Source organism: Microcebus murinus, chromosome 22, assembly GCF_040939455.1.
Source record: "Microcebus murinus isolate Inina chromosome 22, M.murinus_Inina_mat1.0, whole genome shotgun sequence".
NCBI classification, from domain to species: domain Eukaryota; kingdom Metazoa; phylum Chordata; class Mammalia; order Primates; family Cheirogaleidae; genus Microcebus; species Microcebus murinus.
The window spans coordinates 8,390,799-8,414,635 of record NC_134125.1 but is presented as its reverse complement, the minus strand read 5'-3'; the positions used below and the strand labels follow the sequence as shown (position 1 = coordinate 8,414,635).

Here is a 23,837-nt window from a genome sequence, read left to right as displayed (position 1 = left end):
TGAAGTACTGGGTTCTTCATACCTTATATTGGGAAGGCTTTCATTATACAATGATAGAAACCATCAAATGCTTATTAGCAGTGGGTATAGTGATGTTGGTTTGGCTTTTCAGTGCTGGAATAATAACCAATAGGAATTACAATATTTTAAATTATTAATATTAAATATATCATATACAGATGCTGGGATTATGTCACAGTAGATCCATCGTAAATTGAAAATGTCATAAATCGAAAATGTGTTTTCTTTTCTTAAAATTTGATTCCCTTGTATGTGAGAAAGTGTTTTTTCAATTTACAGTGGGTTTATCTGGATGTAACCACGTGGGAAGTCAGGGACCATCTATATTCAAAAAGTGTGTGTCTTTGTGTATCTATCTTTTGGATAGCCCTTTCGAATATAGATTAATATAATACACACACATATGGAATTTTTTTCCTGACATCCTGCCACCCAGTTAAGAAATAGATCCTTACCAGTACCTTTAAAGTCCCTGTGTGCTCTACAATCCAACTCTTTCCTCTCTCCACATAGGAAACCTCTATTGTGAATTTTCCGTTTATTTTTATTTTGCTTTTCTTTATTCTTTATGATATTATGTACATAACCCTAAACAATATAGGGCTTAGTTTTGTATGCTTTAAGACTTTATTTATTTTTTCTTTTTTTTTTTTGAGACAAAGTCTCACTTTGTTGCCTGGGCTAGAGTGCCCACGGCCATGGCGTCAGGCTAGCTCACAGCAACCTCAGACTTCTGGGCTCAAGTGATCCTCCTGCCTCAGCCTCCCGAGTAGCTGGAACTACAGGCACAGGCGTGGTGGCCACTGTGCCCGGCCATATTTTCTATTTTTAAAATAAAAATCTTTTCTCTCCTTTTATAATTTAAAAATTTAATTTTCTTTTTTTTTTTTTTGTACAAGAGGAAAGACTTTATTATATAAATGTAGTATGTCATAGGTATTTTTTGTGACTTGGTTTTCTTGAGCTCTGCATATGTTATATGATTGTTCCAGGTTGATGTGTGTAGGACACTTCGTTACTTTTCACTGCTGCATAATTTTAGATTATATAACTGTGTTACAGTGTATCCATTCTCCTGTTGTTAGATATCTGGGTTGTTTCCAGTTTTTGATATTATAAACAGTGTTGCTATGAATATTCTTGTACTTGTCATCTGGTGTTCATGCTTCAGAATTTCTATAGGGAATTACCTAGGAGTGGATTGCTGGATTGTAGGCTAGCATGCCTGTAGTAGGCTGAATAATGACCTCCAAAGATACCAGTCCTAATCCCTGGAATCTGTAAATTTTATCCCATATGGAAAAAGGATCTTCTCTGCAGATGTGGTGGGCCCTACATGCAATCATAAGTGTCCTTATAAAAGAGAGGCAGAGGGAGATTGCACTAAGAAGAGATCGAAGTGATGTGGCCACAATCCAAGGAATGCCAGCAGCCACCAGAAGCTTGGAAGAGGCACGAAACTAATTCTCTCCTAGAGCCTCTGCAGGGAGTGCAGCCCTGCCCACACCTTGATTTCAGCTCAGTAATATTGATTTTGGACTTCAGACTTCCAGAACTGTGAGAAAATAAATAGTTGCTGTTTTAAGTTACAAAATTCGTGGTAATTTGTTACAGCAGGCATAGGCAACTAATAATATAATGAATTTTCAACTTAACTGGATAATGCTATATTGTTTTCTAAGGTTTTTGTACCAATTTATATTTCCACCAGGAGGATCTAAGAATTACTTCACATTATGGTCAACATTTTTTTTTTTTTTTTTTTTTTTTGAGACAGAGTCTCGCTTTGTTGCCTAGGCTAGAGTGAGTGCCATGGTATCAGCCTAGCTCACAGCAACCTCAAACTCCTGGGCTCAAGCGAACCTTCTGTCTCAGCCTCCCAAGTAGCTGGGACTACAGGCATGAACCACCATGCCCGGCTAATTTTTTCTCTGTATATTAGTTTCTTTCTATTTATAGTAGAGACGGGGTCTCGCTCTTGCTCAGGCTGGCCTCGAACTCCCAACCTCGAGCAATCCACCCGCCTCGGCCTCCCAGAGAGCTAGGATTACAGGCGTGAGCCACTGCGCCTGGCTATGGTCAACATTTGATACTTTTACATTTTATCAGTAGAAGATTTTATTAAGTCATTCTGTAAAATTAGTGCAAATTTTAAAATATTAGTTCAGAATGCCAAAATGAAAAAAATTGAGTACATTAATAAGAAAGTAACAGTGTTAATACTGTAGTATTGAATACTATAATAATGATAGTAATGAAGTTGAGGGATTTGGTTACATTTATAAATATGTTGTAGATAATGTGTGTTGTAACTATTATTTCTCTTGCCTCATCTCCCAACTACAAAATTTAATATTTTCTGCATACTTCCTTTTCTCTAGAAAATAATCCAGTGATTTGTTGGTACTCATTACATGAATTGGCATACTCTTAGTTTCTGTTTAGTTTATTTGTATTTTTACTCTATGCCAGCATACAAAATCTTTTTGGCTAAACATAGCTTGGTAAGAGTTTCTCTCTCTCTCTCTCTCTCTCTCTCTCTCTCTCTCTCTCTCTCTCTCTCTCTCTCTCTCTCTCTCTCTCTCTCTCTCTCTCTCTCTCTCTTCCTGATAACTAACCTGTCTGCTGAATTAGATAGCATATTTGTGTATATACTTTTAGGCAACAGATGTTAGTCATCAATCCCAGAAAATGTATTACATTTTTGTCTCATGAAGTGTATTATTTGATGACAGAAATATTACTCATACTAATAATAACTGTACCTTAGAGGTGAATTACATCTGGTACTTTAAAAAATAATTTTTAAGTGCATTTTCTCATTTGATTAATTTTTGTTCTCATTCGTGTATGCCTTGGGGTAAGTCATTTAAGCAAATATATTTACTTCTGAGGAAACTGAATTAATATTAGTTGTTTATAAACAGTTTTGAGAGTTTCAAGAAAGTTTCTATCAGCAAAATTAAGTGGTGAATTGAGATGATTTAGCTAGGCCTGCTGATTTAAATAGCTTCCCATCACTGGAAGAAGAAATCCTTGTGTGTCATTTATATTGCAAGAACTATAATATTAATAAAAGGCCATCCAGTTTCTTCTTGATCTTGGCCTGTGATAGGACTCTCACAGTCTTTCAATATATCTTATTTTGGTTTTGGCAAGCTTTTGTCAGAAAAATTTTTATTATAAAAAATTTGGAAAATTGCAAGAATATGTTAAAGTAGATGGAGTCACATAATAAACTCCTATGTACCCATCACCAACTTCAACAGTTATCAGCTCACAGCCCATTTTATTTCATCTGTACTTCTACCTACTTCTTTCTTCCCCCTCTTATTCCCATTTTATTTTGAACTAAATCCATGTCACTTTATCCATAAATATTTAAGTATGTATTAAAATGTAAGTTCTCCTTTAGAAAACATAACCACAGCTGGGCATGGGGGTGCACACCTGTAGTCCCAGCTATTCAGGAAGCTGAGGCAGGAGAATCACTTGAGCTGAGGATTTTGAGACTGCAGTGAGCTATGATTGTGTCACTGCACTCCGGCCTGAGTGACTTAGAGAGACCCTGTCTCTAAAAAAAAACAAAAACAAAAAACCCACAATGGTATTTCATATCTTTAAAAATTAACAGTAATTCTTTGGCATAATTAAATATACTGGCAGCATTCAAGTTTCCAGGTGTCTTAAGTATGCTGATTTTTAAAAAACATTTGTTTGCATCAGGATCCAAATAAGTCACGCACATTGAGAGTGGTTGCTGTCTTTTAAATTGTAAGTCTCTCCTCTCCCCCCCACACTTTCTGCCTGGAAGCTTGTTTGTTGAAGAAACTTGGTTCTTTGTCCTGTTGAGTTTTCTACAGTCTAGATTTTGCCTATTGCATTCACATGGTATAGTTTAACATGTTTTTTCTGTCTTCTCTATTTCCTGTAAATTCATATTTGAATCTGTAGGCCATGATTTGATCAGATTCGGGTTTTATTTTATTTATTTTTGGTAAGACTGTTTTGTGGGTGGAGGTGTATATCTTCATCTGTAAGCACATTAACGTCTGCTTGTCTCTTTTTGTGATGTTTGCAGCAGCTCAATGCCTAGATCTATTAAATCGTTAGCGATCATAAAATAGTGATATTCTGTCATTCCCTTCACTTACCAGCTGGAATGCTTATATACAGAGAAGTTTTTTCTCATCAACTGTTTGCTTACCTAAGCATAGAGTTCATGTAAGAAAAGCAGGATTAATGTTTAAATCTCTCCTTGTATTAACCAATCTTCAAAGTAATGAGTTGGTTTAACATCCTCCAGTGATGATTTTCCTTTTTTGTAATATTACAAGCTCATGAATTTAAACATATTTGATGTGTTTCTGTCCATTGCAATTATTGTCCTTATTGATCTGACAGTATCATTGTTTCTCAAAATGAATTATTCTTTTCCTAAATAAGATATACAAATGGCCAATAAGCTCATTAAAAGATGCTCAAAATCATTAGCCACCAGGGAAATGCAAGTCAAAACTACATGAAGATATGACTTCACACTCTAGAATGGCTATAATAAAACAGACAAATAATAACAAGTGGTCCCAATGATGTGGAGAAATTGGAATCCCCATACTTTGCTGGTGGGAATATAAAATGGTACAGCCACCTTGGAAAACAGTTTAGCATTTCCCCTACATGGTAAACATAGAGTTAACATATGACTCATCAGTTCCATCCCTAGGTATTTACACAAGAGGGATGGAAACATATGTCTACACAGCCTGTACATGAATGTTCACAGCAGCACTATTCATAGTAGCCAAAAAATGGAAATAACTCAAGTGTCCGTCAACTGATGAATGGATAAATAAAATGTAGTCTTACTGAGCAAGAAAAAGGAATGAAGTACTGATACATGCTAAAATATGGATGAACCTTGAAAACCTTTCGCTAAGAGGCCAGTTACAAAAGACCACATAGAGTATGATTCCATTTACATGAAATGTAAAGAATAGGCAAATCTATAGAGATTGACAGTAGATTAGTCATGGCTTAGAGCTGGAAGATTTGGGGGAAATGGAGAGTGACTGCTAATGGGTTCAGGGTTTCTTTTGGGGGGTGATGAAAATGTTCTAAAATGTTAATATGCTAAAGGCCATTGAATTATTTGCCCACTTTAAGTGGGCAAATTTGTGATATGTGAATTATATTACAATAAACCTTTAATAAAGATTGTATTTTTTTAAGAAAAGGACTCCCTACCTAGAATCACCCAGGGAGCTTGCTTTAAACGCAAGTTCCAGGGCAATATCCTAGACCTCCGGAAACAATCTTTAGAGGTAGATCCCAGGAATCTTTATATTAATATAAAGTATGCACATCCAGGGATGCTGATACACACTGTTTGAATTAAATATTATCCAAGTTCTTTATTGTGCTGTGCATACCAGTAACTTCTTATTTCTGCATCTGAAGTGGTAGAGAATAGGTCTTCCTCTTCCACATGATAGCCTTTCAGCCTTGGGAGGCAGCTCCCCCTTCCAACTCATCTCTTTTGTAGGTCGTGCACCCCAGTTCCTTAACCGTTTTTCATGTGACATGATTTCCAGATTAGTCAAGTCACCCTCTTCTGGACACACTCTAGTTTGTTAATGACTTTTTTTTTTTTTTCTTTGAGACAGAGTCTCACTTTGTTGTCGTGGCTAGAGTGCTGTGGCATCAGCCTAGCTCACAGAAACCTCAAACTCCTGGGTTCAAGGGATCCTCCTGCCTCAACCTCCCGAGTAGCTGGGACTACAGGCACATGCCACCATGCCCGGCTAATTTTTTGTATATATATTAGTTGGCCAATTAATTTCTTTCTCTTTATAGTAGAGACGGGGGGTCTCGCTCTTGCTCAGGCTGGTTTTGAACTCCTGACCTTGAGTGATCCTCCTGCCTCAGCCTCCCAGAGTGCTAGGATTACAGGTGTGAGCCAACTTCTTGAAATGAGGCACTCGGAACTGAACAGGATATTTGAGTTATAGTTTGACCATTGCAGAATATAAATGTGATTATTACTTCCCTTGCCCCAGACACTGGAATTCTGATGCATTTTAAGACTGCATTAGATGTTTTTTTTTGTTTGTTTGTTTGTTTGTTTTTGAGACGGGGTCTTACTCTGTTGCCCAACTTGGAGTGTAGTGGCCTCATCACAGGTCACTCACTGTAGCTTCAAACTCCTGGGCTCAAGCAATCCTCCTGGCCCAGCCTCCTGAGTAACCTACAGGTGCATGCCACTATGATAGGCTGATTTTTCTATTTTTTGTAGAGATTGGTGGTGGGGAGTCTCACTATTGCTCAAGCTGGTCTCAAACTCCTGGCCTCAAGTGATCCTCCCTCAACTCAGCCTCCCAGAGTGCTTGGATTATAGGTGTGAGCCACTGCGCCTGGCCTGCATTAGCGTTTTATTATTATTTTTCTTTTTTTTTTTTTTTTTTTTGAGACAGAGTCTCACTTTGTTGCCCAGGCTCGAGTGAGTGCCGTGGCGTCAGCCTAGCTCACAGCAACCTCAATCTCCTGGCTCAAGTGATCCTCCTGCCTCAGCCTCCCAAGTAGCTGGGACTACAGGCATGCGCCACCATGCCCGGCTAATTTTTTGTATATATATTTTTTAGTTGGTCAGTTAATTTCTTTCTATTTTTAGTAGAGACGGGGTCTTGCTCAGGCTGGTTTCGAACTCCTGACCTCAAGCAATCCGCCTGTCTCGGCCTCCCAGAGTGCTAGGATTACAGGCGTGAGCCACCACGCCCGGCGCGTTTTATTATTATTATTATTATTTTCATTATCTAAACAGGAGACATGCATTAGCTTTTTAAAACTGTGTTGGCTCCAGTGAAGCTTGTGTTTAATTCAAACCTTATATACCCCACCTTCAACTCTCCCAGCTTTTATCTAGTCAGGTCTTCTGGTAGGGTGAGCAGGAAAAATTCCCTTTCTTGGTGGTGATCTGGTCTAAAACATGGAAGTAGTACTGTTAATGTCCTAACAATTGTTTAGCAATTTCAGCTTTTTCAGAGCACTGCCTGTTCATTCTCTCCTTTGATTTTAACAACTGTGTAAAATGGAGGCAGGTGTTATCCTCATTTTATAGATGTAGAAACAGCAGATTGAGAAAGTTTAAGTAAAATGCCTGAGAAGAGAGAAAATTATTTGCAAAGGCTGCGCTTGTTCCCCCAACTTGGTGATTTGAAACCGTGGCTGCACAATTTCGTCACCTGTGGAGTTAAAAAAAAAAAAAAGATGCCTAGGCCCCATCCCCAATATTGTGAGTCAACCAGACTGGGGTGGAACTGACTCATTAGTCTTGCTTAAAAGTGCTCAAAGCAATTCTTGTGTTTGGCTGGGGTTGAGAACAGCTGCCCTAACTCAAATTCGGATGTCCCCTCCCCCCACCACATGTATTTTATCTAATTAAAAGGCTCTTATGTGGAAGAGAAAGAATTATTTTCTGTTGTTCCAGAAGGCAGAATTAGAATTAGTCCAAGTGGTAGAGGGTTGCTCAGATATACAGTGGAAACCAGATTGTGAGTCCTAAAAGGATTATTCTTGGAATTTATATATTTTCTCATTCATTAATTTATCAAACATTCGTGTGCCAGACACTGTGCTCGGCTCTGGCGATACAAACATGATTAAGACATGGTCTCTCCTTTTTGGAGCTCACAGCTGAAAGAGGAGACAGACTGTAAATAAACAACGTTATAGTAGGGTGTGTATAATTTCCTGCTTTAATTTGCTAAAGTTTTGTAATGAAAATTTTCAACAGTGATTTTTCTCTCCTCTCCTCTCCTCTCCTCTCCTCTCCTCTCCTCTCCTCTCCTCTCCTCTCCTCTCCTCTCCTCTCCTCTCCTCTCCTCTCCTCTCCTCTCCTCTCCTCTCCTCTCCTCTCCTCTCCTCTCCTCTCCTCTCCTCTCCTCTCCCCTCCTCTCCCCTCCTCTCCCCTCCTCTCCCCTCCTCTCCCCTCCTCTCCCCTCGCCTCCCCTCGCCTCCCCTCGCCTCCCCTCGCCTCCCCTCGCCTCCCCTCGCCTCCCCTCGCCTCCCCTCCCCAGCTAGAGTTCAGTGACGTCCTCAGAGCTTACTGCAACCTCAAACTCCTGAGCTCAAGTGATCCTCCTACCTCAGTCTCCCCAGTAGCTGGTACTATAGTCACGCCACCACGCCCAGCTAATTTTTCTAGTTTTAGCAGAGATAGGGGTCTCATTCTTGCTCAGGCTGGTCTCAAACTCCTGAGCTCAAGAGATCTTCCTGCCTGGGCCTCTCAAAGTGCTGGGATTTCAGGCATGAGCCATCATGCCTGGCCTATAAGTGATCCACTCTTGATTAGGGCTTCACTATTATTAGAGACAGAATTCCAACCTTCCATCACAATTCATTTACTGGTTCACATGCGATCTTTCCAATTTTCTTTGATTGCAATATGTAATTATATTTGGCCATGATTGCCATCTTCAAGACGTGAAAAATGGTAGAAAAATCTGTAGAAGCATTTAAGAATCTTTTCTGACATTTGAGGATTTCAGTATTCTGCCTTTACTTAAGAGTTTTGTATTGAGGATGCTAGTCTGGCCAGTTGATCTGCTTTGAAATAATCCAACTATAAATTCCTTTTATGCTGACAGGTTCATGTAACGAATTGAATTTGTTAATGTCCCATACTGGAGAGTGTAGTAATATAATTCATCTATTTGGAACTTGAGTGACCCTGAGATTTAAACACCATTTCCTTTTTGAAATTGAAAGGTTTCATTGATAGTTCCCAATATCTGCGGGGTCTTTCCCATTCCTCCACCCTGCGTTCCCTCCTAACCAAGAACATAATCAGCTCTATATTATTTGCGATAAACTACTGCCAAAGTACAACAGATGGGACCAGTGAACTGGTTTAAGGAAAGCATTTTCTAAGGTACTTGCGATTATTTATTGTCAGATATGTCCCCTAAATTTTAAATATATCAATTGTGTCACCATTTGTTTGACTACCAGTTATTTAAAGATACCAACCATTTGCTTGTGAAAAATATCAACTCCAGTTTGACTGCTTTTCTTGTATATAAATGATGTAATTTGTCATCAGTCCATTTCTTTTTTTTTAACAGAGAAGAAAATAACACTCATGTTTCTATTATCACAAACACTAATGAAATTTCAAAATTGAACAAGTGTTTTACAGAGCCCTAATTAGAAGGCATATGCAATTTTTATACTGCTTTTTATTGTGTGGTTTTAATTAATTTTTATTATGTAATCTTTTTATATGTTATAATTTAATTTAACATTTTGCTTTTGGATATTGAGATTGCTTCTACTTTTTCTACTGTAATAAATAAGACTGCAATGAACATCTCAGTGTTTTTCTTTTCTTTTTTGAGATAGTCTTGCTCTGTCGCCCTGGCTAGAGTGCAGTGGCATCATCATAGCTCACTGCAACCTCAGATTCCTGGGCTTAAGTGATCCTTTTGCCTCAGCCTGCCAAGTAGCTGGGATTATAGGCGCACACCACCATGCCCAGCTAACTTTTCTATTTTTTTAAAAAACTAGTCAAGTGCAGTAGTGAGGGGGAGTAAGTAGTAGAACAAGGAGTTCAATCTGTACCTGACTGTGAACACCCAAGTGAGATAACTCATTACCTTCGGACCAGCCTCTATTTTTTGCAGAGACGGGGTCTCACTCTTGCTCATGCTGGTCTCAGACTCCTGATCTCAAGCAGTCATCCTGCCTCCCAGAGTGCTAAGATTACAGGTGTGAGCCGCCATGCCCAGCCTCAGTGTATTTCTTATTTCTAGAATATTGCTTGAGGGCAAATTCTTAGAATTTCTATTTCTTTCAGAAAGTATACTCAAATATAAGGAAAGATGATTTTAGCTTCTTACCTAACCCTTTTAGAGAATTATCACTCTGCTATTCTGAATAACAAAGTAGATGGAAATTGATATTTATATAATACTTAAGGGATTATAGTAGTTCATGCCTAAATCCTTGGGTCCTGACTTTTCTGCTAATGATTAGTCTAGTTAATGTCCTTTTATGTATATGTATATAATGTTCTCTACCACTTCAAAAGCCTCTATGTCAGGTGTCCTCAAACTACGGCCCGTGGGCCACATGCTGCCCGCCAGGTGTTTTTGCCACCGCTGCCTGTCCTGCTTAGCAGCCGACTCGTCCCGGGCCCACAGTGCGCATGTGTGGAATGTGCACCGCTCTCTCCAACGGCCTCCAACGGTCTGAGGGACAGTGCGCTGGCCCCCTGTTTGAAAAGGTTGAGGACCCCTGCTCCGTGTCTATGTGCTCATCCTCACTCCCACATATACTTGAAATGCAGGTTGGCATTTCACATTTCACATCACGGCTGGCTGGTATATGTTCTCCAGTATTTTTCTAGTTAGAAAATGGAAATAAATTGGCCAAAATAATCTGATCCTCTGTTCTTGTATTGAATGTTGGAGTCTTGTTCAAAGCCAGATTTGGCCAGCAAAGAATATTTTGCCTGCCTTCTGTTAGACTTTCCAGAATGATTCATGTCATCTTAGCTTAAAAACACATATGTCATATATGATAAAAAAAAAAAATTACATTAAGGCTATGCGTTACTTTGAAAGTCACTCCCTTAACTGGGGCGACTTCAGCATTATCACCAAGGTACAGTTAGTGCTGATTAAGGATGACAGGGATCTTCCCTCTTCCTTAAATAGCTTTCCTCCTTTTTAAAGAGAAAAATATTAAATTTCTAATGACATTCTGGTCAAGAGCAGTGGTTTTATATGAGGATCTGAGACAAATCATTTAATATTCATAAGTACTAGAATAGATCCTCCACAGCTGACTTTTAAAACCCAAAGATATGTCTTTATAAAATGGTTCTAGGTCATGACCTTCAAACTTCAGAATTCTAAAAAACAGCAGCATAGCAGACAGTTCTGAGTTTTCATGAGGGGCCGTTGAAATGGATAATGCTCAGTAGCCTAATGGATTTCTGAAAGCATGGTGTGCTTTAGGTATTGCTAAATCAATAAACATAACAGTCATTTAAGTGTGTATATTATATAATATTTGGTTAATTATAACTAAAATCCTCTCAGAATATTTGTCTTTTAAGTGGGATACTAAATATAATTGAAGTGCTTGTAAAAATAGAATGACCAGAAAAATGCAGAATATATATTTTTTAAAGCTATATTAAGTTAATATTTGCAGTTAGCTACAGATTCTGTCATACATATCATTTTATGTACTGTGAAATATCATATTTCAGAAGTACTTGTGTTTAAGATTGATCATAAAAATATATAGTTTGGTTTTATGTTACTGAGTTGTTCTTCAATTATTGAGTTCAGTAAAAACCCATGCTGATTTTTTTAGTAATTGCTTCATATAGCATAAGTAGGTGACCAGTGTACCATAAGTAAAAATGGACATGGAGCACGTATGTGTTTTATATGAAAGAGTTGTATTGGGTGGAAGAAATAATAAAATTAATAGGGAAAACTTTTTAAAGAATGCTTCAAAGTTTCTTATTTGTTTAGATGTTCATAACTGGAAGATCAAATTTAAGATTTTCTGATTGTTGACATCATTGAAAATTATTTCAATAATCTTTGTTTATTGATTGTAATGGTGGAGGCTAGTTATTGATTTTGAGGGGGAGAGATGCTAAAAAAAAAAGAAAATACACAGTTTGACTTTCTTGGGTATGATTACAATTTCAAGGCAGGTGGTTGCCCTTGAAATATAATCATTTTTTAAGGAACTTGAGTTTATTTTATCTTCTGCCATCTAAAAAATAATCTGGAAGGATAATTTGTGTTTGGTGACTATAAACAAAAGGGTAGGGAAATAAAGTTTTGTAGGACTTGACGTTGAAGGATATTTAATCAATCATTATTTGTTTTATCCTATTGTATTAAAAACTAAATAAAAATGTCCCTAGTTCTTATTTTTAATAATTTGATTTTCAGTGCAGCTTTACCCAATGATACCTAGTTAAATACACCTATACGTTGGTTGGAACTTTTCCCCTTTAATTTTTAAAACTTTCATACGGTGAAATTGACCATTTTCAGCAGGTGTACAGTTCTGTGAATTTTAACACTCCTATTACCAGGTGGATTATTAGTGAAAATGGAACAAAGTTTTGTTTTTGTTCTTCAAAATTTATCAAAAATTGATACATGATACATGTATCATGTATCAATTCCTGTAACCACCACCACAATTGGAATATGGAACAGTTCCTTCATCCCCTAAAGGAACTATTCATACTATTCATATGCAGCCATGACCTGCCCTTACCCCTATACCTTGGTAATCATCAAGCTGTTCTCTGTCACTATAGTTTTCTTTTTTCCAGAATGTCATAGAAATGAAATCATCCAGGACATAGTTTTGAAATTGGTTGGCTTCTTTCACTCAGCAAAATGTCATTAGATTCATTGAAGTAAACATGTTTATCAGTAGTCCGTTTCTTTTTTTGTTAAGTTGTTGGTTGAAATTTTATGGCATTTGTGTGTTGTTTCTGATCTGATAGGCTGGCACTGAATTTTGAATTGGTTATCTCTTTGTTTTGAACTGTGAACATTTTTCATATCAGTTAAATGAGATACTTATAATTTTTTGAATTGGAATTTGTTTTGTTCTTTTTTACAGCATCTTTAGTTTTATTATAAATGTGCAGGCCCACAAAGATTGTCATTGAGTCATCTCTTGACTGCATTCAGCACTTGCTCTTGAGCAGCTTTCTTTGCTTTCACCGTCTCAACGAGTTCCTGGTATCGTTTCATGTGGAATTTCTTTGTGCTGCCAGGCACTTGCTTCTGCTATTTTCTGCCATCTTTCAGGTGTATTTATTGGGTATGTTTTCAAAGCGTGTTTGAAAAGCTTCTGTTCTTCTGTAGTCCAAGGGGTGAAGTGTGTGCCTGGACCTTCAAATCAGCTGAAGGTTTTTCATTGTCAGCATGAGGCACCACTCCATGTTCTTTTAAAAATTGATCAAAAGCCTTTTTGTTTATGTTATCTTTTTGATGAGGGTCAAGTTTTTGGATACCCTTTGCTTTGCCAGTAACATCTTTGGTTGTTGTCTTGACTCCAGAAGCAGAATGTATGTTCACATAGTTAGCAGTAAGTTCTCGTCTTGAATTCATTCTGACAGGGAAGAGATTCGCAGCTGTGACTAGTAATTACAGATCATCTTCTGACCAGTTTTTACTGCCACTTCCGCCTCCACCAGTTGACTTCTCTGCATTCTTAGGTGCTTGTTGCATATGAGCCTCAGCTTCCTATTTTTCTTTTCTAATTTGCTCATTTATTTCTTCTGTTTTCCAGAGCAGTCATCCCTACTTCTTTTGTGATGATGTGAGTGTTTCATTCAGGCACTGTAAGCTTTCTAGTTCAAGCTGATCAGAAAGTTTTTCTACTTCTTCCATCATTTTAAACCACTGTGCCTCGCTGTCAGAAAAAGTAAATCCAGGTCTTGCATGAGTTTTTAAGTTTTTGCCTTTCTTTTCCTTTTTTTTTTTAATTTTATATTTTTAGGGACGTGATCATGCCCAGGCTGGAGTGCTGTGGCTAATTATGGGCACAATCATAGCACAAACAGCTTTGAAATTCTAGTCTTAGGTGATTCTCTCACCTCAGCCTCCCAAAATGCTGGGATTACAAGCGTGAGCCACGACGCCTGGCCTATGTTAAATCTTGAAGAACAAAAACAAAACTTTGTTCCATTTTCACTGATAATCCACCTGATAATAGGAGTTAGAGATTTAACATTTATAACTCAAGATCATTTAATAAAGATTTATACTTTAGTTTTCTAAAATAAATTACTTGGATTAATTTCTGAATTTCACACTTCTTTTATGATTTGGGTTCTTTCAATTAGGTCTAATCCTAATTTTTAAAATTTATTTATGTATTTATTTTATGAAGTAGGAGAGTGAGGAGGGAGTTCAATTTCCTTTTTTTTTGAGACAGAGTCTCACTCTGTTGCCCTGGGTAGAGTGCAATAGTGTCACCTTAGATCACTGCAGCCTCAAACTTCTGGGCTCAAGCGAGCCTCCTGCTTCAGCCTCCCAGGTAGCTGGGACTATAGGTGCATGCCATGATGCCTGGCTACTAATCCCAATTTTAATAGGAACATTAGCAGAAAAGCCAAAGGCGGAAAATCCGTGTCAACAAAGAATGGCTTTATAGTACCTGCTTTCTATTTGGTTGCCATTAAAATAATTTTTGGTATGTACTATTTTGGGATTCATTAAACATATTTGCCTCCATAGATGACTTTAGGGAAAGCAGTACACACTCACTTCTTTCTTGTCTTTTTCCCTTAGATTTTAACATTCGAGACCAAGAACCCGTCGGAGTTAGCAGAACGCTTGCGCTCTGTTTGTGGGAATCAGAGCAATGCCTATGCCCGCCTGCTGGAGTACCGCCTGAACGCCTTGCGGGGACTGTGGAATGCCCAGCGCCAGCTGGCCTTGGAAGAACAGCATGAAAGGGAGAGTTCGGGTGATGAGGAAACTCTGGCCCTGCTCAAGCGCCAGGGCTTGTTGCAGCAACCCGAGCAAGCGCCCTTCACATCGCGGATGGGGCTCCTGCTGGTCTTCCCCCTCATTCAGTCCCAGAGTAGAACAGACCCCTCTCTCTGTAACATAACTGCTGAGGTGCTATTGAACTGCCTTCGCGACTGCCAGCCTTTGAGCTTGACCAAGGAGCCCGCTGACTGCCTCAATGGGATTGAAACTTTGCTGTGCTCTTGGCTAGAGGAGACTTCTGACATAGGCCGACACATCCCACATAAGCAGAAAGAAAATGCTGCTGCCGCCCTGGTGGCTTTGGCATGTGCCAGGTAAGAAAAATAGTGTGTGCCACTTGGTGACCTTGTGACGACTACTACCTAGGTTGGGTAAGTGAATAAGAAGTCAAGTATATTTGATAGAAGTCTGACCATCGGGAAGTCCTTTGTTTTCAGTATTGAATTTCACAGCCTTGACAGGGCATAAGATGCTTCCACCAAAACTTGTCACCAGGTGCCTGAGCTGGAACCCAAGTTTAAGTTTTCTCTTTCTGCTACACCATGGTAACAGCTGAAAAGGGAGAATCAACCTTCCCATATCTATTCAACCCTTCGATGGAGAATGTTTTACATCAGGTATTAATAGTTAGAGAATGCTGCGCTTATGTTTCTTTTTTCATACCTGTCTATAAGGAGTACATCAGCAAGCTAGTGGGTTATTACTCACCTGGACTCAATCACAAGACTGAGTCACCGATTATATTTCTGGACCCGATGCTTGCCTTCATCAATTTAATTGAAAGATCTCTCGATATATATCTAGATTTAATAGTGTGCTGTCCTTCATGTGTAAGTTGATGTCATTGATCCACTGCCAACAGGAAATGTGCTTGGAGTTGTTTTTCCAGGAAAGGATTTATGCATTCTTCCACCCAGTAACCCGTATGATCACTGGCACCTATTTGTGAGAAAGGAGGTTCACTATTCATGTTTTCCTCTGAGCTAATTGTCTAGAGACCAGTTAGGACCATAGTCTGACAAATTAGTGTCACTAATCTGTCCCTCTTTCTTAGAATTGTTTCTTTGGTTGGGATTGTCCTTTTTATAGCCACACGTATGTGGGGAAATTCTTCCTGGAGGATTATGTTCTTAGTTATAAGGCTTCTTCCCCTGTTTTCTGTTTATAGTTTCAAAGTTTACCTTCAAATGATTGAATTTCAAGGCAAAATGGCACAAAATTCATTGTCAGTTTCTTTGCCCTGAGCAAACTGTCATAGCTTAGTTTTAGATCCCCAAAAACCATAGTTTGTGAATCCTGATGTGTGCTTAAGTCTAGTGACATTATTGGGTGGTACTGAAATAAGTTCCCTGTAAAAGCTTTATATTGGATCAACTTATTTTCTGCATATGCAAAAGAATTTCAAGTCCTAGATCTGTTATCAGTGTGAAAATTTCATTTTGAGAAAATTTTCTTTTAGACCATACTATTTTTAGACAGATTTAGGATGTTAGGAATGATCATCAACTCTTTAGTTTCAAACAGTTTAGTTCATAAAAGTCATGTTTTTATTTTGTACCCAAATTCAATCTATACTACAGATAGTTATTTTTATTTTATTTTATTTTTTTTGAGACAGAGTCTCACTTTGTTGTCTAGACTAGAGTGAGTGCCGTGGCGTCAGCCTAGCTCACAGAAACCTCAAACTCCTGGGCTCAAGCGATCCTTCCTGCCTCAGCCTCCCGAGTAGCTGGGACCACAGGCATGCGCCACCATGCCCGGCTAATTTTTTTTTTTTTTTTTTTTTTTTTGAGACAGAGTCTCACTTTGTTGCCCGGGCTAGAGTGAGTGCCGTGGCGTCAGCCTAGCTCACAGCAACCTCAAACTCCTGGGCTCGAGTGATCCTTCTGCCTCAGCCTCCCGGGTAGCTGGGACTACAGACATGCGCCACCATGCCCGGCTAATTTTTTTTTTTTATATATATATCAGTTGGCCAATTAATTTCTTTCTATTTATAGTAGAGACGGGGTCTCGCTCAGGCTGGTTTTGAACTCCTGACCTTGAGCAATCCGCCCGCCTCGGCCTCCCAAGAGCTAGGATTACAGGCGTGAGCCACAGCGCCCGGCCGGCTAATTTTTTATATATATCTTAATGGGCCAATTAATTTGGCCCATTAAGAGCGACAGGGTCTCGCTCTTGCTCAGGCTGGTCTCCAACTGACCTTGAGCAATCCACCCGCCTTGGCCTCCCAGAGTGCTAGGATTACAGGCGTGAGCCACCACATCCGGCCTACAGATAGTTATTGAAATTGTTTCATGTTCTTGAGATTTCAAATTTGATTCAGAATGTTGAAATGAATTATTTCTTTTTTCTTTTTAACATGGTTCCTACATTTTATTGCTAATATTACCACTTTGTTCTGACTTTATTTAATTAATTAATTTATTTATTTATAAATAAATAAATAATTTATTTATTTATTTTTAAACTCCAAAAGCATTTTAATATGCTTATGAGATATGGTGAACTACTATGAGATAAGGTGAACAAATGAAGAGACACAATTGTCATGACCAGTCCTTGGTAATACAATTAGTGGCAAAACTTTTGAGTCCCATGTTCTGACTTTATTTACCTTAGAAATCACATGCTTTTCAGTGCTAGAGCATCTTAATGAAGTTCTTAGAGGCATATTATTGAACTTTTGAGGTTGATGCTCTCAAAGACAAAAGCAACTCTTCCAAAAAACTATTATGAAGATGTTTACTCATTTAAGCAACTCACAATTATCGAACAACTCTGATGTACAGGAACCTTGCTAGGTCTTAGGGGTGTACTCGTAGTTACCCCAGGCCTCTTGCCTTATTGAGCTTACAGTTGAATAGGCTCAGGTGCTTCATTCTGCAAAACCTTATTGCTCACTTACCACATGGAAGGCATTCTTCTCGGTGGCTAAGGGATACAGCAGCGAACAGGCAGACGGTTCCTAAAACTGCAGAATTTATGTGAGAGTGAGGGAGGCAGATAATGAACAATAAACGCATGTAAAAGATCATTGCAGAGAGGAGGATTCACTATAGGAAAAGAAACCAGGGTGTTCCGATAGAGAGTGACTGACTGCAAGTGGGGGCAGCATTACTAGAGATGCCAGGTGAGGCCTTACTGAAGAGGTGACGCTTGAACTGAGGACTGGATGACGAGAAAGACCCAGGGGCAAAACTCTGATGTTCGTTGTGTGCTTGGGGTATCTGAGGGACAGCAAAGTGGGCAGGGTAGCTGGAATCAGATGGTAGCAGAAAAGTGGCAGGAGATGAGGTTGGCAGGGCCCAGATCACGTGGGGCTTGAGAGCCATGGATGGAGTTTACGGTTTACTTTTCCAATCCAATTGTGTCTGGCAGGTAATGATTACTTATAGTTGGCTAATGGTTCTAAACTTTCCAGATGTTAAAGTTTTCATCCCTTTGTTTTAACCTCATCATTCCCCAGGGAAGTATCCCTGTTGGACAGATGAACAAGCAAAACTCCCTAGGAGTTAGGTGACGAGACTGAGACTGTACAGCTGGCGAGTGGCAGAGCCAGGTTTCAGAACCTGCGTGTCCTGATTCCAACTCGTGCTTTTATACTCCGTCTCCTGCCTCCCTGCCTTCTACTGTTCTTTAGTTTTTATTCTTCGAGCACTAGAGATAGTGAAAGGGCAATTAAGAGGAGGACTCTAGGCCTCCTTGGTCCTGCTTTAGGTATTCCATTTCTTTGGGGGTTTAGGCATATGATACCTAGCAATTAAAGCCGTGGCTAAGAGAATAAGGCAGCAGGTGAAGTCAGCCCATCTGATACAGGCGATCATTTAGTTCAGGAAGTGTTCTCGTGGTGATTTATACTTGGGACGTGGCCAGGTAAGTCTTGTGCATCTTAAAAGCACCTTCTTTTAGATCCTGCTGACTGTATTACAAACTTCCCAGAGCCTCGAGCTTCAAGTCTCAAGACTTGGAACCCAAAGGCATTCAGGTAGTGGTGAGCTCTGCAAATATTACAGTTATATGCTTCACAGCAGGGGGATACAGAAGGAACACCTCTCAGCACAAAATGTTAATTATTTGAATGTATTCCTTTTAGTCATATTTAATGTGATGGAGTTTAGTGAATTGTTATTTGAAATGGAAGAACTTAACAAAGATTTAAAAATCAAGCCTGGAAATACTGTTAGATTCTAAACATAACCTTGAACAAAATGTCTCCTCTAGACTAGCAGGTAACAATATCCAAGTATAATAGCCACAAGTTCTTTGCGCTTGAGCTTTATGTGTTGAACTTTGGTATTAGGTGAAAATTGTTTACCTTTCCAAATACAAGGAGTACATCTTCATAATTGGCACGGTACCACTCCCATAGCAATTCTTTGTATGAGCCAATGGTAACAAATAAGAACCAAGTATAGTTTGTACAGTACATCTTCTCATCAGCAGAAGCAAGTGGACACATTTTGGAACCTTCTCATGTGATTAATAAAATGAACATTAACAACCTAAATTATTTCACTTTCAATTTTGATGATTTTCTGTTCCTTTAATTTTTAGGGGATCATTGAAAACCTTTGTCCATACAGTCCATCTATTACAGAAACAGACTGATCTAGGGTCCCTGCCTGTAGCTGACGTACTGTATAGGTAAGTTGTCACTTTGGATACTTACCCTCCTTCCAAACAAGGCATATTTGTGAATAAAGGCTTTCTTAATGAGTAGATTGTTCAACTCTTATCAATTCAGGACCCATTTTTAAGAGTCTCATGCTCTACCGACTGAGCTAGCTGGGTGACCCATGCTTAAACCCATTTTTAAATAAGAATAGAATCATATTTACCTTCATAAATAAGAATTTTGTCTTTCCTTCTTTGAAAGGGTTCCTAGAGTGTGTTACTTTTTCATTCTTTTTAATTTTTGTGTCTTTAAAAAATGCAGTAGCTTATAATAAAATCTTATAAATTTTGAGATGACATATTCAAGTATAAAGAAGAAAGTAAAAATCATTCATACTCATTACCTAAAGATAACCAACACCTAATGTTTTGGTACATATGCTTCCTAATTCACACCCCTCTCTGTCTCTATCTTGCTCTTTCACACAAGTGTACATATAAAATATATACACTTTGCACACAGATATAATTTTATTATAACATCTTTATAAGCACTGCTTTGTAATTTTTTTCATTTAAAAGTATGATGAGCATCTTTTCAGAGGTATCATATTTGTCTTGCAATTCTCCTTACAGGCTATTGCTTCTGGAAGGGGGACCTGGCTCCCCCTCCTGTTTGCTTGGGGGCAAGCACATAGTATCCTGGGGGTATGAAGACATGTTGCCTGCGCCAGATAGCAACACTGGCTCCAGTTCTGAAAATAAAGGTAATGTAAGGGTTTTTTGTCCTGTGATTGATACTAAGATGTAAATATAATGGTTTTAGATCATTGTGTGCTTTAGATATAACTGTGTGTGCCTTTAAACTGAGAGCTCAAAGATTTCTATACAGTGTGCTCATTGTCTGCTTTATCAGTAAGAGTATAAAGCCGATACTCGGTGAGGTAAGAAAATGGATAGGCTTTACTATCGCACGGAACAGGTATCATCCACACGCTCTTGCCAAGGAGGAGGAATGGATTACTTAAGTTGGTTTCTGGGTATTTGAGTTTGGATATGAAAGCCTTAAGTTGAATTTTTTTTGTCTGCTAATAGAGTATCAGGTCCTGCTGCTTGATACTGTTTCTTTTAGTAATTCATTGTGTGTGTTATGAATGAACCCTGCTATCCTAAAAGCAAAAAATGAGGCGGTTCAAGGGAGCATGAGTCGTTAAGGATCTCCTTTAAACAAAGTAGGCTGGATTCAAATGTTTTTACCCAGCTTTAAAGTATTACGTGTCAGCTTATTATATGATCTCAACAAAAATGGCAGACGCTCTCTTGACTAACTTGCTGGAGGAATTAGGCCTCTCCATTTGCTCAGTAAAATGTGCAGACCAGTGCAGTGGCCCCCACAAGCCCCCGGGGCTGGGCAGGCTCCTTGACACGTGTGCGCTGTCACGCCCACCAGCGGAGTTGCAGGTTGGTTGGCAGTCAGCCTTGCTCCCAAACTGGTTTGTTATTGTGATTCGTGCTTGTTATTGTGATTATATCATTAAATGTTACATAGCTGATGAAATGGGAATGAAAACAAAGCCCAGGAAATTGTTTCCATAAGAAAGCTGAGTGTTTTAGAAAGACTCGGTAAGGTGAATCTTTAAGAAATTGGTGTTTTTCAGGTGTGGCATTGAGTCCCTCTTCTGCCTACCCCTTTATTTTCTACCTTCCATGGGGCAACTTCCTGGGCGACCCTGAGGGCACGGTGCAAAATCTAAGCAACAGGCCACCTTGCACCTCCCAGCCCAGGGCCTGTGCCTTCTCGCAGGGCACCGCTTCTTCTAGACGGTCGTGTGAGAGTGCCGAGAGAAGAGGCAGAGCTTTCAGACGTGATTTGTTCCCTTCCCTGACTCAGCCAGCGTCAGCAGGAGAAGCAGAATGCCTGCAGTGCCCGGGAAGTTCTTAGACATTGTAGGCCAGAACTAAACCCCCTTTCTTTGTTCTCTTCTTGGGCATCTCCCTTGGGGTAGTTTCTCACTGAGGATGATGACAGTAAGCTGATCTCTTTGCTTTCATTCTCTTATACCTTTGGTTTTGCATCAAGGTAGAGGAGGTTTTTCTTATAATAATATTTTGAATAATTTATTTAATTTTTAATATGCAGGCATTCAACATTGACCGAAGTTGAGAGAATACTATAATAAACCCTATGTACTCATCACTCGGCTTCAACAAATATCAACTCCTGGCCAGTCTTGTGTAGTTTGTCCCCTTCATATCGACCCCTCATCAGACCCATATTCAAAAGGCCTTCTGCCTTAAAGATGGGTGAATAAATGTAATTTTTAGTTTAAGGTGTGAAACTATTATTTTAAAAATGATCACTCACTTTAATTGACTTTTTTTTCAGGAGCCAACAGGTATAGGTCTCAGTGTCTATGATTAGTAGACTAAATTTTTAAGACAGCGGCATACTTAGTACTAATTTGATGGTGTGACATTGAATTTCCTTCAACTAATATGGCATGCTTCAGGTGGACAAACTCCACTTAAACATAGCAGAATGATTATGAAAATAAACACTGAAATTTTTATCCATAAACTCTATTTTAAGACAAATTCTTTGGAATATAAAAGTTAGTACTATCACATAGAGAGATACTGTTTATTTTAGATTGGGGAAGACAGAGCTAAGGGGAAGCATGTTGCTGTTTTTAAATAGAAGAGATATTATACTTTGGTGCCTCCAGAAACTAAGATTAAGATCTCTAAATGGAAAATCCATAGAAGTAGATTTTAGTTCAATGTATACTATTAGTATATTGACATAATTTCATTTGCCATTTATGGAACACTGGCTTTATACCAGAGAGCAGTATAGGTGTATTACCTGTATTATCTCATTTAGCCATCATATTAACCCTTGAGGCACATATTATACTCATCTTATAGATGAAGAAACTGAAGTTAAAAGAGGTTCAAGGTCACCTAGTGAGTGTCCAAGGCTCTTAAGAGCTCACATTTTTCTTACTATGCAGTTATTAATAAAGGTATTGTACTGTACTCTTAGTAAATTCAAATTAGAATTAAGAATGTTTAAACTTGACTATGACAAGCTTTACAAAAAGAAAGAAAAAAACATTTGGCAGGGTGAACCATGTTCCCCTGATAATAACTATATGATTTGATCTTGGTCCCTGGTTCTACATGCATTTTGTTTTTTATTGTATTTTTTTTTAGACAGAGTCTCACTCTGTTGTCCAGGCTAGAGTGCCGTGGTGTCAGCCTAGCTCACAGCAACCTCAAACTCCTGGGCTCAAGCGATCCTCCTGCCTCAGCCTCCCGAGTAGCTGGGACTATAGGCTTGTACCACCATACCCGGCTAATTTTTTCTATATTTTTAGTTGGTCAATTAACTTCTTTCTATTTTTAGTAGAGAGGGGGTCTCGCTCAGGTTGGTTTCGAACTCCTGACCTTGAGCAGTCCTCCCACCTTGGCCTCCCAGAGTGCTAGGATTATAGGCATGAGCCACCATGCCCGGCCTTGCATGCATTTTAGATGTTTGATTTTGGGGTCGAAGCCATCTTCCCTTAAAGTCACACTGAAGCACTTAATTTAGAAGTGGGAGATTATTTCACTCAGCCTCCTTATGGCTTTTTCATTAGAAAAAGCATGTTTATAATTTCATTAGAAAAAGCATATATTTAATTTACCTGTGAAAACACAATTTCAGATGCTGACTTGGGACGCTGTCTCACGGCAGATGGTCTTTACCTGTATACTACTAACTCAGTTGGAAGAGGAGTAAGCAAATTGGGGTCTGGATTACATGGTACACTCAGGTCAGTTGTATGGAACTTGCTGAATTATTTGGCTGGAACATTTTCTTCCTTACATAAATCACTGTGAAGAATATACTGGGGTGTATTCTGACTCCCAGTAGACTAGTAACTGAATAACAAGCCCAATGACTAGTCCAATGTCTAATTCAAATGATTCTAGTCTTCTCTTGTTGCCAGCTCCCTATGTCTCCCCATATCTTATTCTGTTAACACATTTTAGCTTTGTTCTGACCATGAAGAGTTTGGTAGCCCTAAGATCATTGTTTCTAGCCAGAAATTCTTCTGTGATCAGGATTTTTATAATGATATCAGTGACTTCTCTATGTTGATAAATGGACATTTTTCTACTTAAGTCTTTTTGAACTTGAATTTCTCATTGGATTAGCAGTGATTTTCAGTTGGGATATAAGATCTATGATTTGCTGCCAAAAGAAACCACAGTTTGAGAGCCTCTTGTATATTTAGTTAGACCTTTTCCCCAGCCTTTTCTCCTCTCTGACTCATTATGGAAAATTAATATTTGCCATAGTTTGTCAGTCCCAAAGTTAATGTTATGTATTCTCCTTCCTTTTGATGTTTGGCATACTTAAGTCATTTTTAAAAATTAGGTTGAAAATTTTGTTTGTGTGTGTTGTAGGGTTTCTGACACGGCCTGATGATTCAGCCTGTGCACTGTTTTCTTCCACAGAGGCTTTGTGTACTGCCGGAATGAGGAACTGGAACCAGGATGGGTGGCTTTCGGCAGTGGCAGTCTTCTCCACCGGCCTGTGTCTTTCGATAATAAACCTCACTCCCTTTTCCAGGTCATTGACCAGAATACCCTTCAGGTAAACAG

At 38.9% G+C, this 23,837-nt stretch overlaps 1 protein-coding gene and 1 pseudogene across 5 annotated transcripts in view; one reads left to right on the top strand and one right to left on the bottom strand.

Moving 5' to 3' along the window:
• HECTD4 (HECT domain E3 ubiquitin protein ligase 4) overlaps window positions 1-23,837 on the top strand; it is a 179,885-nt gene that overhangs the window by 36,053 nt on the left and 119,995 nt on the right. For all 5 annotated transcript variants that reach the window (XM_075996573.1, XM_075996572.1, XM_075996571.1 and 2 more), the window contains exons 2-6: window positions 14,367-14,884; window positions 19,125-19,214; window positions 19,821-19,951; window positions 22,894-23,002; window positions 23,691-23,829. In XM_075996573.1, coding sequence (XP_075852688.1) covers window positions 14,367-14,884; window positions 19,125-19,214; window positions 19,821-19,951; window positions 22,894-23,002; window positions 23,691-23,829 — 987 coding nt within the window. The remainder of the gene's footprint in view (window positions 1-14,366; window positions 14,885-19,124; window positions 19,215-19,820; window positions 19,952-22,893; window positions 23,003-23,690; window positions 23,830-23,837) is intronic.
• On the bottom strand, window positions 12,738-13,536 carry LOC105878676 (dnaJ homolog subfamily C member 2 pseudogene; annotated as a pseudogene).